This window comes from Salvia splendens, chromosome 20 (assembly GCF_004379255.2).
Source record: "Salvia splendens isolate huo1 chromosome 20, SspV2, whole genome shotgun sequence".
In the NCBI taxonomy this organism is placed as follows: Eukaryota; Viridiplantae; Streptophyta; class Magnoliopsida; order Lamiales; family Lamiaceae; genus Salvia; species Salvia splendens.
Window position 1 is genome coordinate 935,990 of NC_056051.1, and position 17,216 is coordinate 953,205.

General features: G+C 38.7%; 4 protein-coding genes across 6 annotated transcripts; 2 read left to right on the plus strand and 2 right to left on the minus strand.

Moving 5' to 3' along the window:
- Window positions 1–229: 229 nt before the first annotated feature.
- LOC121782703 lies at window positions 230–865 on the minus strand. Its single transcript, XM_042180654.1, has one exon. It carries the CDS (start codon window positions 863–865, stop codon window positions 230–232), a length of 636 nt encoding a protein of 211 aa, XP_042036588.1.
- Window positions 866–3,258: 2,393 nt separating this feature from the next.
- LOC121780592 lies at window positions 3,259–5,965 on the plus strand. 2 transcript variants are annotated; one of them, XR_006046056.1, is made up of 4 exons: window positions 3,259–3,949; window positions 5,312–5,383; window positions 5,458–5,584; window positions 5,683–5,965. XR_006046056.1 is itself a non-coding variant. In XM_042178200.1 (3 exons), exons 1-3 carry the CDS (start codon window positions 3,365–3,367, stop codon window positions 5,683–5,685), a joined length of 660 nt encoding a protein of 219 aa, XP_042034134.1. In that variant the 5' UTR covers window positions 3,264–3,364; the 3' UTR covers window positions 5,686–5,965. The 2 variants fall into 2 exon arrangements, 1 of the variants encoding a protein (XP_042034134.1); XM_042178200.1 differs by lacking the exon at window positions 5,458–5,584 and having other exon boundaries at window positions 3,264–3,949.
- Window positions 5,966–7,772: 1,807 nt separating this feature from the next.
- On the minus strand, window positions 7,773–9,171 carry LOC121781861. Its single transcript, XM_042179564.1, has 2 exons — window positions 8,915–9,171; window positions 7,773–8,660 (listed from the first exon to the last, which is right to left on the minus strand). The coding sequence occupies exons 1-2, from the start codon at window positions 9,132–9,134 to the stop codon at window positions 8,110–8,112; spliced, it is 771 nt and encodes a 256-aa protein (XP_042035498.1). The 5' UTR covers window positions 9,135–9,171; the 3' UTR covers window positions 7,773–8,109.
- A 1,363-nt stretch (window positions 9,172–10,534) lies between these two features.
- On the plus strand, window positions 10,535–15,970 carry LOC121782427 (heat shock 70 kDa protein 15-like). Of its 2 annotated transcripts, XM_042180274.1 has the most exons (11): window positions 10,535–10,689; window positions 11,172–12,402; window positions 12,692–12,919; window positions 13,025–13,120; window positions 13,594–13,797; window positions 14,355–14,549; window positions 14,628–14,774; window positions 14,865–15,014; window positions 15,076–15,206; window positions 15,436–15,675; window positions 15,793–15,970. In XM_042180274.1, exons 2-10 carry the CDS (start codon window positions 11,233–11,235, stop codon window positions 15,671–15,673), a joined length of 2,559 nt encoding a protein of 852 aa, XP_042036208.1. In that variant the 5' UTR covers window positions 10,535–10,689; window positions 11,172–11,232; the 3' UTR covers window positions 15,674–15,675; window positions 15,793–15,970. The 2 variants fall into 2 exon arrangements, with proteins under 2 accessions (XP_042036208.1, XP_042036207.1); XM_042180273.1 differs by having other exon boundaries at window positions 15,436–15,970.
- The last annotated feature ends 1,246 nt before the right edge of the window (window positions 15,971–17,216 follow it).

Genomic DNA, 17,216 nt, shown 5'->3' on the forward strand with positions numbered 1-17,216 from the left:
TATCTCTCGGGAAAGAACCACAAAGAAAACCCGAGATAGAGCTTATAAGTACGCTCGACACTTTGTTCATATTACATTATATTTGTACTAAATAACTAAAGAAAACCATAACTAACCATAATCATCTAATGAACAGCAAAGTCGTGAAAATGAGTTGACGGCCTCCGTGTGCTACGAGCTCTGTTGTGACTATCAATCTGGTCGACGGCTGCATGAAGATGGGTTGCTGCTATGGAACTCTTATCACGATGCTTGGACTAAAAAATCGGAAACCAGAAACAGCGCGGGCCTCAACGCGCCTCCATGTTCCTGTTCCGAGGGTGTACACATATTGAGACTCGGTGTCCGCATTTCGGTAGACCACCTTATATTGCCCACTTATTTCGCTCACATCGAATCCGAATTTCAACAAATTGCTCGGGGCGTAGGCCTCGGGGCAATAGAGCTTGGTATATTCACGAGTCATCAGATTGCATATGTGAACGTGAATACCTTTTGGAAACGGTGAGTAGAGGAGAATCAATCCGCTAGCAGTGATAGCGTCGATAAATGCTCTGTTTCCGTGACGGATCTCCAAATCCGTGAGCGGAATGTAGTGAAGATCGTGGCTCTTCTCCGCATCTTCGACTTCGTCTTCGTCTTCAATTTCAAAAATCGTGCACTGAGTGGAGTTCCTCTCCTTCGGCGTCAGGAAACCTAGGGCGGCTGGGGTTTTGATTTCGGATGTGTGGAAATTGTCGGAATCGATCAGATTGAGCCATGGTTTATAGACAGACTTGCTAATTGCGAGGCTGCGGATGGAGAGGCGTGAGAGGATGTTGGTGGTGAGTTCTGATGGTAGATAACCGAAGAAATCAAGTTCCATTGAAGGACTCGAATTTGGACTGAATCACTGTTCAATCACAATTCACACGGAAGAAGAAGAGAGATGCGATTTGAGGCTTTTGTTATTAAGAGCATCTACAACGGTGGACGGACGTCGTCCGTCCGTCCGTGCCGCTGGCAAGGACGAGCTCCACCGCCGCTGCGCTCGCGCCGCTGGCACGGCACTGCTCGATGCATCGAGCACGTCCGTGCCAGCGAGCAGCTGACGTGGCAGTACGCAATTGGGCAACGGCAAAGCCGTTGCCTTTGAATTATTTTTTTTTAAAACCGGTTTTTAATTTAAAAAACCGATTAAAAATAAAAAAATTCCACTTCCCAAAAAAATTATATCCGTTTTTACCGTTTTCCATCATTTTTTTAATTTTTTTTTATTTTTTCCCCCAAAAATACACATTTTCATCTATAAATACCCCACTTTCACACCCAAAAATTCACCCCACACTACACAATTCTCATCTACACTCTCTAATTTCCATTCCCATTCTCATTCTCATCTTCATTCTCTCATATCCATTCTCAATCTTTCTTCTACTCCTACATCATAACAATGTCCGGCCAAGGCGATGGCCCTCCGCCCTCTCACGGTTGGAACCCCGAATGGTTCGGTTCACAACCATTTCCTAGTCCGGAAACGGAATATTCGACCCCTCCTCGAACCCAAAGTTCGGGCGTTCCGGGTGGCTACCGGCCATACCCAATCGACGACCAAGGTGCCCCCGAAGGGCGATACGGGTGGACACCGGAGCCTAGACCGACCGCCCCCTCCCAAACTCCGACTCCTCCTACTCGCGGTGTCCGCACACCGTACACTCCGACGGAGATGGATAAATTGTTCACGGCGTATTTGGAAATCTCCGAAGATCCGGTGGTTGGCACGAACCAATCCGGCGATCACTTTTGGTGGCGCATCGCTCGCCGGTACAATGAAAACCGGTCGCCGGGAACAATCGAGCGCAACGAGAGTATGGTGCGCAACGCCATCTACCGAGCCAACGATGAAATTGGCAAGTTCAATCGCTATCTCCTCCAGGAAGAGCGGAATGTGGGGAGCGGCCGGAGCGAGGTCGACATCATCACTGCCACGCTGAGCACCTACCAATTCATGAACTATAAGTCATTCAAGTACCTCAACGTTTGGCAGGAGACGCAGACGCACCCGAAGTATATGGGAGGCGTAACATCCTCCTCTAGCGGCTCCTCCAAACGGTCAAGGTCAGTATCCCTATCCGACGTCGGCTCCGAAGAAGTGGCTAGCCAACTTGCCGGAGCTAACTTGGGTAGCCCCGACGCCGGCCCGAGCGGTTCCCAACGCCGACCGCAAGGAAGGAAGAAGGCGGCGGCCAACCGCCGTCGAGCCGCGACTGCAACCGCCGATGCTCTAGTTCCCGCTCCCGTTCCCGTTCCATATGCCCCACCTCCACCCCCACCAACTCGTTGTGGCAGCTTTTGGTCCAACTCAATATGGCCGATAGGTCAACTATGACCCCTCCCAACTTCGATCGCACGAGGCCATGATATTGGGCCTCCAAAGACAATTGGGGGTAGTGTCGCCGGATGAGTAGTTGTCAACGGAGGTATTTTTAGCTTTTAATTATGTAATTTTTAATTTTTAGGAGTTTAATTATGTAATTTTTAATATTTAATATTTTAATTATGTAAATTTTAATTTTTAAGATTTTAATTATGTCTTTTTTATTTTATTTGTAATTTGTAATTTGTAATTTGTAATATTTATTGTGGTTTTTTAATGAATTTTAATATTATGGAAATGTTTTTGCGTAATTGAATTTTAAATTGAATTGTGCTCGTCCTTGCGGAAGAGCACAGCTGTGGGTGTTGTGCTCTTGCCAAAGAGCAGATAGAAAAAGTGGGGTCGGACCCCAAGAGCATGGTTGTGGGTGCTCTAATGCCCAAAATTCATTTGTAAAATGGGAAATGATAGTATTTGACACTATAGCATTACCTAATTTACATTATATTTTATTTGTTATTAAATTTATATTTAGGATATGTACATTTTAAGTGCTATATAAACATGTTTATTTATTTTAGTTAAGACTTACGGGATGTACATAATTTATGATTCTGATTAACAAAGTTTGTCTTTTTATTTTGGCTAGTTATGATTTTTTAATCATTTACGTAATTTTGATCACATATATATTAGTACAATTCACATTTGGTAAGTTCTCTCTGCTTTTTTTTCAAATTTTAATTCTCTATTCAAATTACAATACTAATCTAATCAATTCACTATGTATCATATCACCTATTGCAGTTTTTAATAAGTTATTATGCTTAACTTATAGTAATATATAGATTCTTAATTCTATGCAATAAGTTATTACACCGCTTTTTAGTTCCAACTGTAGAGAACCGCATCGACGGAACAGCAGATAAAAGCGGTCCCCACCCAGCTCCGGCCTCTTATATATACATGCCAGGAAACCCTTGCAAATCAGATGACAATATATAAACAATGACGCCGGCGAAATCCTCCGGCACGACGGCGATCGGCCAGCCCCTCCTTCCCCAGCCACCTCAATACGTCATCGTCGCACCTCCCTACCCCATCCCCTACCGCAGCCACCACCGGCGCCGCCGCGACTCGTGCAGTTCGTGCCGCCTCATCTGCATCGCCTCCACGCTCTTCGTCCTCGCCGCCGCTGTCTACCTTCTCTGGCCGTCGGATCCGGAGCTCTCCGTCGTCCGCCTTAACCTCGATCGCCTCCACTTCCGCACCTCTCCAGCGCTCTCGCTCGACATAACCCTAGATCTGACGGTCAAAGTGCGGAACAGGGATTTCTACTCCCTCGATTACGACTCCCTGCGCGTTGCCATCGGATACAGAGGGGAGAGGCTAGGGTCTGTGAAATCAGCTGGGGGGCACATCAACGCACGAGGCTCGTCGTACGTCAACGCCACGCTCCGGCTTGACGCCGTGGAGGTTTTGACTAGTGCCATATTTTTACTGGAGGATTTGGTTCGAGGCTCGATTACGTTTGACACGGATACTGAGATTAGTGGAGAGCTCGGCCTTTTCTTCGTTGACCTTCCTCTCAAGGTAACTGTAATTTATTTATGTTTAACTGCAATTGCATAGAACAGCACTTTAGTTTGAATCTAGGCATTGGATTGACAGATAGTAGTATTATACAAGTATTCTGCTGATTGATGATTATGTTGCGATAGAGATTAGCGTTTCTAATAACAAATTGAATTTTATGATAGGAAGGATACTGTTTTCGAGTGGGCTAAAAGCAATGATTTATCAAATTAATTGAGTTAATCATACATTGTTGGATGAATTAATTGGCCAACTTGATTAGGTTCAACCTTTTGGAATGAATGAAACTCTCTCCCTACTCTTGGATTGTCTTTCAATTCATATTCTCGACCAAAGTAGCTCATCGCTTGAAATTATGCTCGTCTCTTTGTTGCTGGGCTGTGATTTTTGAAGGAAAAGCTCAGTTTTCTGGTGACCTAGTCTGAGATGGATAATGGAGGAGCCTCTTGTAGATGAGGAAGACCATAAGATTTATGATTTTTAAAGTTTTTTCTTTTAAGCTTTATCAGTTGAGCTTCAAGACTAGGACCTAGGAAGAATACTATTCGAACTAGAATCAGTAAGATTGCAGGATTGGAACGAAAATGATTGAAGAAGATCCTTGGACCATTCATGTATGAGTTAGGTTTCCGAATTTTATTAGGGTCATACTGTCTCATGTGAAGAATATAATTCTTTTTGAGTTACTTTGAACTATGTATGAACTTAGTAATCAGATAGAGGGCAGGACAAAGAATATGACTCTTTTACAAAATGATGATTTTACCAGTAGTATTTGGTGGTTCACATTCGTTAGAGAGGAAATAAGCAATGAGGGTGTTTCTGTTTTGTGTATTCGTGTTGTGATTGCAGATCAGGTGTTTGCATATTCATAAATGCACAAATAGGTGTTAGGGGAATTGCAGTAATGAAAATAATATTCTCTTTCTCTGAAGGCCACAGCTTTACCGTATTCGTAACAATGATCAGAAGATAATTCTCCCCTTCAACATCAGGCAAATATGTATAGCCTAACAACGAAAGCTGAATATTAAAAGATAGTAAAATGCTATTAATATTGTAACTCCAGAAGGACAACTCTTCTTCTCCCTTCTTCAATTCTTTATTTCTTCTTTCATGTCCTTTCCCATCCCACCTTTACTACTCTTTTATTATGATAGGGCAGCCTCTCCAATCAGTGCCATATTGTGATAATGTGATGTGTATCAGCAGTGCCCATAGCTGAATTTATCTAATGTTTTAACTTCATTTATTATTTAAGTGCATTACCTGTTAATGACCCTTAGATAGAAAGTATGTTTATGGTTTTATCAAGGAATGCTGATTATAATATTATCCTTCTTATTTTTATGTCTACAGACAAAAGTATCATGTGAAATCATCGTTAACACAAGCAATCATACAGTTACTCACCAAAATTGCTACCCAGAGGTAAGGTTCTAATATAGTATTTTTTTCGCATTTCACCTGCATGCTTATTGATCCTCATACATGGTGCAATTCAGAGATAATTATAAAAGGGTGCTTGGTATGAGTGTTTGAACTTTGGAACCACAATGTTTCTACCTGAACCCAACAACCTCAGCCGTTTCCTACCTTTTTTCCTTACCATTCCCTTCATATGAAATAAAGGTGAACCATATGGTGCAACTCGTGAATATAGTGAAAACTTTTTAACAAGCATTTTTTTCACTATTTTCTATGCTATGAATAATTTCTTTACTGAACAGTGATGAATGGATTGGTTCTGCACGGATGCAAGGAAACCGAGATGAAGGCAATTTCTCCAGCATCTATGATAACCAAAATAGAAAGAAATTATGTAAATATTCCAACTATATCTTCATGTAAGTATCTGATCCCATCATAATGCATAGATCAGCATTCATATCCCTGTCGATTTCCTTTGGATTAAAGAAACTAATCTGACTCATCCACGAGCTAATTTATATGTACAGAGCTACTATTGTTGCAAGATCTATTAAATCATATTGTCCCTTTCTTCTTGGACAATGTTTCATTGCTTACTTTTCGTAGAAATTGAAAAATAAATACATATGTACTGACCTGACCTTAGGGAAATTTGCATAGATATTGCTCATTACACTAACTAGGCTTAGATCCAAGCCTATTAACCCACTGATAGTCACCATGGTGTTTCCGGCACCTGAACGAACCGGGATGACTGGTGGGCGAGCACAGACACACCTTCACAACCTGACCACCTTCCCCAGCCGGTCGTCCGCCCAGCGGTGGTGGCTGCACGGCTGCCACCAATGTAACCAGGTGGCCCTGGGGGCTTGCAGACTTCACCTGATAAGGGTAGCACATCTTCTTCACCTGAGAATTTGCCTTGAGCTTGTGTGTGAAAGAGAAACAGTGGTGTGAAAGAACAAAGAATCATGGGATTATATAGGAAAGAAAGCAATGAAAAGTGAGGAGGAGAATAAAAGAGGGGAATAATGAAATGGTTTAGGTATATTGTGTGTTTGTGTAAAAAGATTGCATTGATTCCACACAGAAAGGGGTTGAGTTAGGCTTTAGCTTTTCTATGAAGTTTGGTGTTTCTTTTCCATTCAATGCTTATCCACGTAAGAAAATGAAAACTTTGGCTGAATTAATTGATTAATTTTGAGTGGGGTTCGGTTCGGTTTTGTTCTTTATTTTTTGTGGTGATAAGTCAGTTGACGGCTCGAGGCAGCTGTCAGATTGGGAGGGGGAACATGTGTTTTTTTGGGGTTTATTTGAGTCACAAGCCGCCACCGAACAATAAATAAGAATGCAATCGAACTAAATTTTTCACTCATTTCTCTCTAAGTTTCCTAAAATAAATTAAACTGAGGCTATGAACAGAAACAGAATGGATTTAAACTTCTTAAATAAGACATTTATTTGGTTAAACATAGCAAATTTTACTATATATTAGGAGTTTCTTTCGACACGTTATTTAAGGAAATGAGTTAAATGGATAGAATAAAGTATGAGATAGGAAAAAGTTGAAAAAATAAAGAGATAATAAAATATGAAATATAGAATAAGATAATAGAGATAGAAGTGTTGTTTTTTTAGCAAAAAAAAAATAAAAGAAAATTATTTATGGTGTAATAATTCAAAATTGAAAGTTGATCCTTTATAATGGGATATAGGGAGTATATAATTAATTATTTATTTCCTTTTAAAAGGGAAATGTTCATTTATATATTTGAAATTGTCTAGACATGATCAATTTTGGGCGTGATTCTGCGTAAACTAGGAAAATAGAAAATGGGTTTATAGAATTTTTAAAGAATTTTTGCTTATGTCTTTAATTTCAACATGCTTTACGTATAGTCCCATTTTTGAGAAATTGTAAAATTATGTAGTTAAGAAAAACAAGAATATAAAGTGTTGAGGCTAATTTATGATCATTTTATAACAAGACTCATTTGATTGATGAATGAGTTTTGTCGGTTATATTAATATCAAGATTTTGGTATATTACTCGATAAATTTGGTTGAGTATGAAGACGACATCTCCGAATAAAGAGGTTAGAACACCAACTTTTACACCCCCAACGAAATTCCTTCTCATTACTAAACCAAAATAGTCGAGTAATCTCTCAATATGTTTGTCTTGACGTTTCCCCAAAGCTCATGCATCAAATCAAACAAATCTTGTAAAAAATGATCGAAAATTAGCAGTAGACTTTGACAGAAAACAAATTGTAAGTAAAAATTCACTCACAACAATGCTGCTACTTTTGGTATTTGGGTGCAACAAATCTCATTATATTTTATCATTTTCAGAAACTTGGAAAGTTCAGTAAAATGTAGCAATTGCTGAGAGATAATAAATCAACCTCACTGTTTTAGAATATCAGAATCCAGAAATTGCAGCAAATCTTTAAAGAAATGCTTCAAATCTCAACAGCCAATAATACATCAAGAGCTTGCAAATCAATCCATCTGATCATAATGAAGTTCAAGCAAAACTGTTTCTAAATTGTGGAACTAATCTCTATACCAAACTAAAGCTTAAAATCTAAATCCAAGTTTATGCAACAGCCTTTTCACATTTACATTCCCCTGAATCATCCAATCCCCTTCAGTCGAAAACCCTAGTCTGTTTCTGCAATTTTCCGTGATCCTTACATTTCCAAACACTTGATATTGCTACATTACACCAGAGAAAGGCCAAGTATGACAACCACCAAGTAGAAACTGCAGTCTACGAAGATAGCATAGATCATCTGGTGCAAAACCAACCCCAATTCCAGCAGCTTCACAGCTCCGTCCAAGCTACCATCATCCTCATCCTCGTACTTACCCTCTTCCTCCTTGTTCGATCGTGCCTGACTCACCACGACTATGACAAAGTCAGTCAGTGCCACCACCAAAAGAGGGCTAAACATGACGAGGCTCTCTGGCTTAACTACCGCGTAGTGATGGATGATTTGGAACACAACCACGGCAAGGCCTAGCAGCGCGGAACAGATTGCTCGTGCATCCTCCGAGGACGAGAGGCTAGAATTCACGGCCTGTGCATTGATTAGGCGGAGAAGTTTGAGCAAGTGATTGTGAGGTATTTGTACATTTTTCGATGCCAATGCAGCTGTTAACTCCTTCTGATCGCGCTTGCGCACTTCCAAATCTCTGCTTCTCGAATCCTTTCCTGTAGATGACGCTTCCTCAACAGGATTGCCTTTTACAGTAGGAACCTCGCATCCACCTTCAAATTGAAAAGGTATTTTCAATTGAATGTGCACCTTTTTAGCATTGATAGTCGATTAATATAATAGAATCAAATTCGTCACAGAATTTTGGATGAATACACAAATCAAATCAAATCAAATCAAATCAAATCAAATCAAATCAAATCGAATCAAGGAGCTAGGGATTCATCGTTAAACATAATCCGTCCTCATTTATGAACAATTGAGTATTAGCATAGTGCGAAGTTGATGATTGAGAATTGAAATATACCGGATTGGAAGAAGGTTTGGTCGTTTGCGGAGAGAGGCTCGGATGAGGAGCGGGAATGCTGCGGCGGGGGAAGATCGGAGCGGTTGGCGGAGAAGGTAGAGCACTTTGAAATCGGATCCGGATTGAGTGCGTTGATCCGACCCGTTATCAGCGCCATGCGATCTGTGCCGCGCGCGATTATCTTCCTCCGCCGCTGCTCTTTCTCCATCTCTTTCTCCATTTCTCTCTCTCTCCTTTCGCATGCAATGCAACCCCAATTTTCTTTTTGAGTTTTATCCGAAAAATAAGGTTTTTCCCTCTGTTATTGAAACCTTAGCCCTCTTCGTGTAGATGAATTAAACAAGAAATAAAAATTATTTTGTGCATGCATTGATCAAAAGAAATACTGGTAATTTGATCAATGAAATACTGGTAATTTGGGACTATATATGTAAATATATTAAATATAGAGGTCTACAATATACAATTATCAATATTTTTTGGTTTAAAGAGATTAGAGAAAAATTCACAAAATGAAGAATATGTTCCTTATCATCGCATAATGATATCATCAGCTGTGACTAAAAGATTTAGTGACATAGTTAATATTTCATTTTTTTGAGTAACATAAATTAGTCTCAATAATATTATACTAGTATGAAAATTACAAGGAGAAAAAACACAATCAATAAAATCAATAATTAAACTCACCGACAATAATTGATATTTAAAAGACACATTGCAAAAATAAAAATAAAAAATTCATCTAGTTTAGTTAATCGCGTAACTTCTATGACAAATTATATCATTAAATTTGGTACTTCCTTTCCCCTAGCTGAATTCTATTCTTTTTTGTTATACTCGTATAACTGAGTCATTTTTATTTTTATTAGCTTGTTCTTTTTTATTGCATTGATATAATTGAATCATTTTTATTTTTAATAAAAGTAACACATTTCATTTTTTTCTTACTTTATTCGTTTTTCGTCTCTTTTACTTTATATTTTTTCTACTTTATTATCTCTTCCATTAAATCTAATCCACTTAACACAATTTGTTAAATTCTGTGACCAAAAGAAGTGTCTACTAGTAACAGAGGAAGTATATTTTTAAATTTTCTATGATGAAAATTTGTGTCTGGATTACATTTATGAGTAAGTCAATTTTGGTCCTAAATATATGACCAAAATACGAATTTGGTTCAAAACATTCACATTTTGAAAAACAGGTCCATAACAAATGAAATCTTTGTCGAAGTGGTCATTTTTTTAACGGATCCGTCAAAAAATTAACGGTCAGACCACTGTGCAATTATCGTTGACCATTAGCTTTTTTGGAACATAAAAAAAAAGAACTACTTCAGCATCATTTTCATTTGTTATAGACCTGTTTCTCAAAAAATAAATATTTTAAACTAAATTCGTATTTTGATTATACATGTAATACTAAAATTTTGACCATTACTATAAATGACAATATAATTATAAGATACCTTTGGCCGAATCGGAACGTTGAAGCCCAAAGAGTCGAGCCCACTAAGAGAAGATCTTTCTAGAAGCTACCAAAGATCCGAGACACATCTAGGACCATAGACCAGTTTCCCTTTTTCTTTATTTTCAACCAATAATATTAGTACTTTATTCCGACTGAATATTTCCCAACAAATCATTTTTTGCTCCCTTTATAAACCCCTCTCTCTCTCCACCTTCTCCACTCTAGAGGTTTCCAGCTTCCCCGACCACCCGCTGCATTTGTAGAAACTCGCCGACCTCGCTCTCGCCCTCGATCTGTTGCAGGTATTGCTTGTTTCGAACCTCTGCTGTTAACATTCGCTTTCCACCGTTTTTTAGATCTGATCGTTTTGTTGTGTGTTTTCTATGCTTTTGCATGGTTTGGACTCTTCGTTCTGTTGAATTTCTGTGCTTGATTTTATATTCCGATGCGCTTGATTGATCTCTGCGTGTTTAGATTTCATTGGATTCGGTGTTTTTTCTTCAGTACTAGATTGTGCTTGGATTGAATTGGAGGACCTCAGGCTATTATGTTGTTTATTTCGCGCTTTAGATGTAATTAGTTTAAAGTGATTAAGAGTGTAATTAGCGTGCTTGAGTTGTAATGTGATTTCATGTGGTTTTTTGGCTAGGTTTATGAGTTTGTTTAATCTGAACCACTGAACCAGTGTGTAATGTTGGTCTCTATGTAATTTGACTGTAACTGAGTGATTGGTGGCTGTGTTTGTTTGGATATTTGTGATGAATTTGAGTCATTTGTGCCTCAGGTTGTGAGCTCGTTGTTTTTGTTCGAGTGACTGTGCTGCAAATCTTAACCACCAAGCAAACATGAGTGTGGTTGGTTTTGATTTTGGAAATGAGAGTTCTGTTGTTGCCGTTGCAAGGCAGAGAGGTATTGATGTAGTGCTTAACGATGAATCAAAGAGGGAAACTCCTTCTCTTGTATGCTTTGGAGACAAGCAGCGGTTCCTCGGGACAGCAGGTGCTGCATCAAGTTTGATGAATCCAAAAAATACAATATCTCAAATAAAGAGGCTGATTGGACGCCAGTTTTCTGATCCGGAGCTGCAGCGTGATCTGAAGTCATTGCCTTTCTCGGTGACTGAAGGGCCTGATGGTTATCCCTTAATACATGCTCGGTATTTGGGAGAAAGTAAGGCGTTTACGCCTACTCAGGTATTGGGAATGCTGTTTTCCAATTTGAAGAGCATTGCAGAAAAGAACTTGAATGCAGCGGTTGTAGATTGTTGCATTGGAATACCTGTTTATTTTACTGATCTCCAGAGGAGGGCTGTGATTGATGCAGCCACCATTGCTGGTTTACACCCCCTTCGTCTTATTCATGAGACTACTGCTACTGCTTTGGCTTATGGTATTTATAAGACTGATCTACCAGAAAATGAACCAATGAATGTCGCTTTCGTTGATGCGGGGCATGCCAGTATGCAAGTTTGTATTGCAGCATTCAAGAAAGGCCAGCTTAAAATTTTGGCTCACTCATTTGATCGTTCCTTGGGTGGAAGAGATTTTGATGAAGCTCTTTTCCAGCATTTTGCTGCAAAATTCAAGGATGAATACAAGATTGATGTTTACCAGAATGCAAAGGCTTGTCTAAGGCTTCGTGCAGGTTGTGAAAAATTGAAGAAGGTTCTTAGTGCTAACCCTGAAGCACCTCTCAGCATTGAATGCTTGATGGATGATAAAGATGTAAGAGGCCATATTAAGAGAGATGAGTTTGAGCAAATTAGTATCCCAATTTTGGAGCGTGTGAAGAAGCCGCTGGAGAAGGCTCTAGCAGATGCTGGACTGACTGTTGAGAATATACATTCAGTTGAAGTTGTGGGATCAGGCTCTCGAGTCCCTGCTATGATTAAGATTTTGACCGAGTTCTTCGGGATGGAGCCGAGGCGAACAATGAATGCAAGTGAATGTGTTGCCAAAGGCTGTGCTTTACAATGTGCTATCCTTAGTCCTACATTTAAAGTTCGGGAATTCCAGGTGCATTTTCGTTCCTATCTTGGTTTTGTCTTCTAAGGTTTTCAGAGTTATATCTTATGGTTTTTATAATCAACTTCTACCCTTTTGAGCATGCAACTTCAGAAAGCACTCACATGACCAAGATAAAAGCTACTAGTTTGCATATAAATTACTTGGTTTATAACTTTTTATCTTCTATGTTAATTGTTCATGTATATCCTTGTCTACAAAAATATTATGCCTTTGAAGCAGTCCACTAGCAGTGGCTGTGGCAATAAATCTGAAATATGCTTTTTCTTTATGTGTGCAGGTCACTGAGAGCTTCCCATTCCCCATTTCTCTGTCATGGAAAGCTCCTGCCGGAGATACGCAAAATGGAGCGGGTGATAATCTGCAGAGCACCATTGTATTTCCGAAGGGAAACCCAATACCCAGCATGAAAGCCTTGACTTTCTACAGGTCTGAGACCTTCACATTAGATGTACAATATGCTGATGTTAGTGAGTTGCAAGCTCCAGCAAAGATCAGCCAGTACACGGTAACTTTGCTCTGCAAATTTGTTTTAATTCATCAGTTAATACTATCTGTAGCCTCGTCATTTACACAACATATGTTTTCCTTGTGTATTGTCATGTTGACTCAGATTGGACCATTTCAGTCCAAAAATGGTGAGAAGGCAAAATTGAAAGTCAAAGTTCGTCTTAATCTTCATGGTATTGTGTCTGTTGAATCTGCAACGGTGAGCTCTCATCTCTCATGATGAATTTACTTAGGATGCAAGTCATCAGTTGTCAAAATATTGAGATAATGCACATACGTCTGAGAATTATTTTAATGAGACCTGAACGATTTTTGGGACCTTTCTGCAATTTGAGTTGTGTCAAAATATAATGTGTATAAAAGGGTAGAGAGGATAATGGGGGGTTTATCCGAATTTTCATTTAGTGAAGACGGTTTGGTCAATAAACTTTGGGTTGTATAAGATAATGGTTTGGTCTTTATGGGGATACAACATATATCTGAACAAATATTGCTAAAATTTTATTTTTTTTGGTATTAAAACAAGTTGTCACTGGGTGCTAAAACTTAGTAGTACGAGATTGCTGAGCTCTGTTTTATCTAGCTTGCAGAGTTGTATCTTTTATGTGCTATTTACAATATATTTGGTGAAAATTGAATTTTCCCAAAAACATGACTTCACTCTTGAAACAGCTGCTTGAAGAAGAAGAAGAAGTACAAGTTCCAGTTGCTAAAGAGTCTAACAAAGAGCCCGCTAAAATGGAGACTGATGAACTTCCTGCTGACCCTTCTCCTCCATGTGCGACTGATGTAAACATGGATGATTCTAAAACTGAAGTTCCTGCTGCTGAAAATGGTGTCCCGGAGTCGGGCGTTCAGATGGAGACAGATGTCAAGGTAACTCGAATGCTTATTTTGAAATGTGCTATTTATAGTAATTTTTTGGGTAGGTTCATATAAATTATTTTTCTTGTTCTGTAGAGTATTTGCCCTACTAATGACTTTTAAAAGTCTGCTTCTGCTTCTTTCTCTTGGTGTTTCACCTATTTGTTCAATATTTTCTTATATACAGAGTAGAATTTTATATACCTTTGTCTTGTTTCTCATCATCTCATGTTCTCTGTAATGAAGCTACATGCATGTGCAGCAGTGCAGTTATTGTTATTATAATAATTATTATTGTTGTTATTGTTGTTATTATTATCATCATCATCATCATCATCATCATCATTATTATATTTATCAATACTCTCCTCTTCAGTATACAATAGCTACTTATTTCGGGCTTCCAAACTGGTAGATTTGCATTTGAGTTGAGTTAATGTATGTATCACTATAACATGGTTCTAATATTTTAGGAGGTTGTGTTTTGAAAGTTCCTTATTAATTTCCTATCTGTGCTTGTGTTCGTCTTGGACTACTAGTAATATAACTGTTTAAACGCTGCTCATCAGGTGGAGGCTCCAAAGAAGAAGGTTAACAAGAAAACTGTGCCTGTGTCAGAAGTTGTATTGGGAGCTCTTACTGCTCCGGATGTGCAAAAGGCTGTGGAGAAGGAATTTGAGATGGCTTTGCAGGATCGTGTCATGGAGGAAACCAAAGACAAGAAGAACGCAGTCGAGTCATATGTTTATGATATGAGGAATAAAGTATGTACAAGGTCCTGATTGTTATTCCAATTAACCTTAAGTTATATATATCTGAACTGTTTATTTTTGTCTCTGCAGCTTCACGACAAGTATCATGATTTTGTAACGGATTCAGAGCGAGACCAATTGATAATCAGACTCCAGGAGGTAGAAGACTGGTTATATGAGGACGGTGAAGATGAAACCAAAGGTGTATATGTTGCCAAGCTGGAGGAGCTCAAGAAGGTAAAAAACTGAAGCTCGTTACGTCTTGGTTATTGTTTTTCTTATTACTTTACCGGATTGTTTTTTAACTAGTACTCCGAAACCCTGTAGCAAGGTGATCCTATAGAGGAGCGCTTCAAGGAGCACACCGAGAGGGGATCTGTGATAGACCAACTTGCTCATTGCATCAATAGTTACAAGGAGGCAGCAATATCCACTGACCCCAAGTTCGAGCATATTGATGTGACGGAGAAGCAAAAGGTATATTCTCAGACTCATGAGACCATTACATAATTTTAACTGTCATGTTTTGAACTGTCAGGTTTTGAACCAATGCGTGGATGCTGAAGCTTGGTTGAGAGAGAAACAACAGCAACAAGATTCACTTCCAAAGCACGCAAACCCAGTTTTACTGAATTCTGAAGTGAAGAAAAAGGCTGAAGCCATCGATAGGTACTGTAAAAATTCCGTAGAACTCCCACCCTGTCCTTCCTAACAGTTCAACTTCTGTCGTTGGTGCTTTTTCAATTTCTCGTCCAATATATTTGGGCATGTCGATGGAAACATGGGGAGTACATTTTTTGCCTACAAACTGCAAGATGTTTGATTTTCCCTCGATGTGGCAGCTCCTAGTCTTACCAAAATCTCTACAATTATCTGATACGATCCTTCTTTCTCACAGGTTTTGCCGGCCAATAATGACGAAGCCGAAGCAGAAGCCAAAGCCAAAGCCAGCAAAATCAGCCACTCCGGAGCCAACCTCTCCAGCTTCATCCCAAGGCAGCGAGTCTCAGTCTCAGTCTCAAGGGGATAACAATGCTGGTTCCAGCCCCGGCCAAAACACGGAAGCAGGGGCCGGACAAGAAGCTTCCACAGAGCCCATGGAAATGGACAAACCCGAGGGTTCTCAAAACGTGTGATGGTAGTTTTATCTATATAGTTGAGCCCTTTTTGCACGACAAGCAGAATCTGGATTAGGGACTTGTGATCACTCTCGAATGTCTGACGATGTCGATGATTTCTCCATATATTTTGGCAGGTGACCAAGGGTGTTTTATAGATATAGCTGGTTCTTTATGATCCTGTTTTAGAGAAAGGGGGATTGTAAGAAGCGACTGTCGATCCTGTTTGTTTCAGCTTTGCCATTGGAAACAGTCGAGGGCGTGTTCGAGTTTTTAAACGTTCCCCAAATTTCTATTGGTCTTCGTGTGTGCAAATTTTGCCTTGTTTTTAAGAAGTGCAGATATATTCGATACGCTCAAATCAATGTGTACCTACGAACTTCCGAAGTTACATAGCTCACCCATGAATTGACATGAGATAAAGACCAACATGATTTAAAAACACATGGACTGTATATACTTTCAATTTTGAAATTCATCCTATCAAAATCAAAAGCTACTATGCTTATCAGATACTATTCAAAAGCCATTCAATTTTGAAAGAAGAGTTAATGTGGAATGGAGCGCTCAAATTTGTCGCTCATAAGAAACGCTCAGCATATCAATTCTATGTTAAATTAATACCCCTTCCGTCTCAATAAATATGAAACATTTACATATCAATTCTATGTTAAATTAATACTCCCCCGTCTCAATAAATATGAAACATTTAATTTTCAATACGAACTTTTATGCAATGTTGTTTTGTGAGTTAATGTAGAGAGAGTAAATAAGAGAGAGAGAGAAAGAGAGAGAGAGGGCGTTGTTTTCATTCTATAAAACGTTTTATTTTTAGTGAGTACTAACTAAAAATGGTTGAGATTAAATATGAGGATACAAAGACATGGAGATGATCAAAGTATAATTAATATTAAGTGTATAACCAGAAAACAAATCTCAGCCATTAGATCAAAATGATCTAGTTCACTATATGAGTGATTTAGTTCACTACAGGAAGGAGAAAACCAAAACACCATTATAGTGAAGTATTTACTTCGTGAAGGATTTAGTTCACTGTAAAGGCGTTTTGGTTCACTCCTTCCTATAGTGAACTAAATCGCTCTTTTTTTTTCTGTAAAAAAAAAAAAACTAAATCGCTCTTATAGTGGTCTAAATTCGTGTCCTCTAGTTATGCATTTAAGTAGAGGTTTCTCTAGATTACTATTCTATGAAGACATCTCCTTGTATCTTAAAAAAGGTATAATTAGTTATGCTTCTTTATCCAATAATACAAATTTAAAGATCCTTGATAAGACTCGTGAGGTAAGATTGAGGTTTGTGGCCGTTAACGTCAATCAATTTATTTATTATTTTATTTATATTTCCAACACGAGATCCATTTATGATTGGAAAAGGGGAGAGATAACGAAAAATTACATTATGAAAATATTTGATACGAAAAATATGATAAGATATTTAATTTTTAGTGGGCCGAAATGATAAGGTGGCACGACTCTCTTGGACAAGAATATATTTATTATTTAATATATTCATCAATCCTTCCTTAATGTTCTATTTAGAT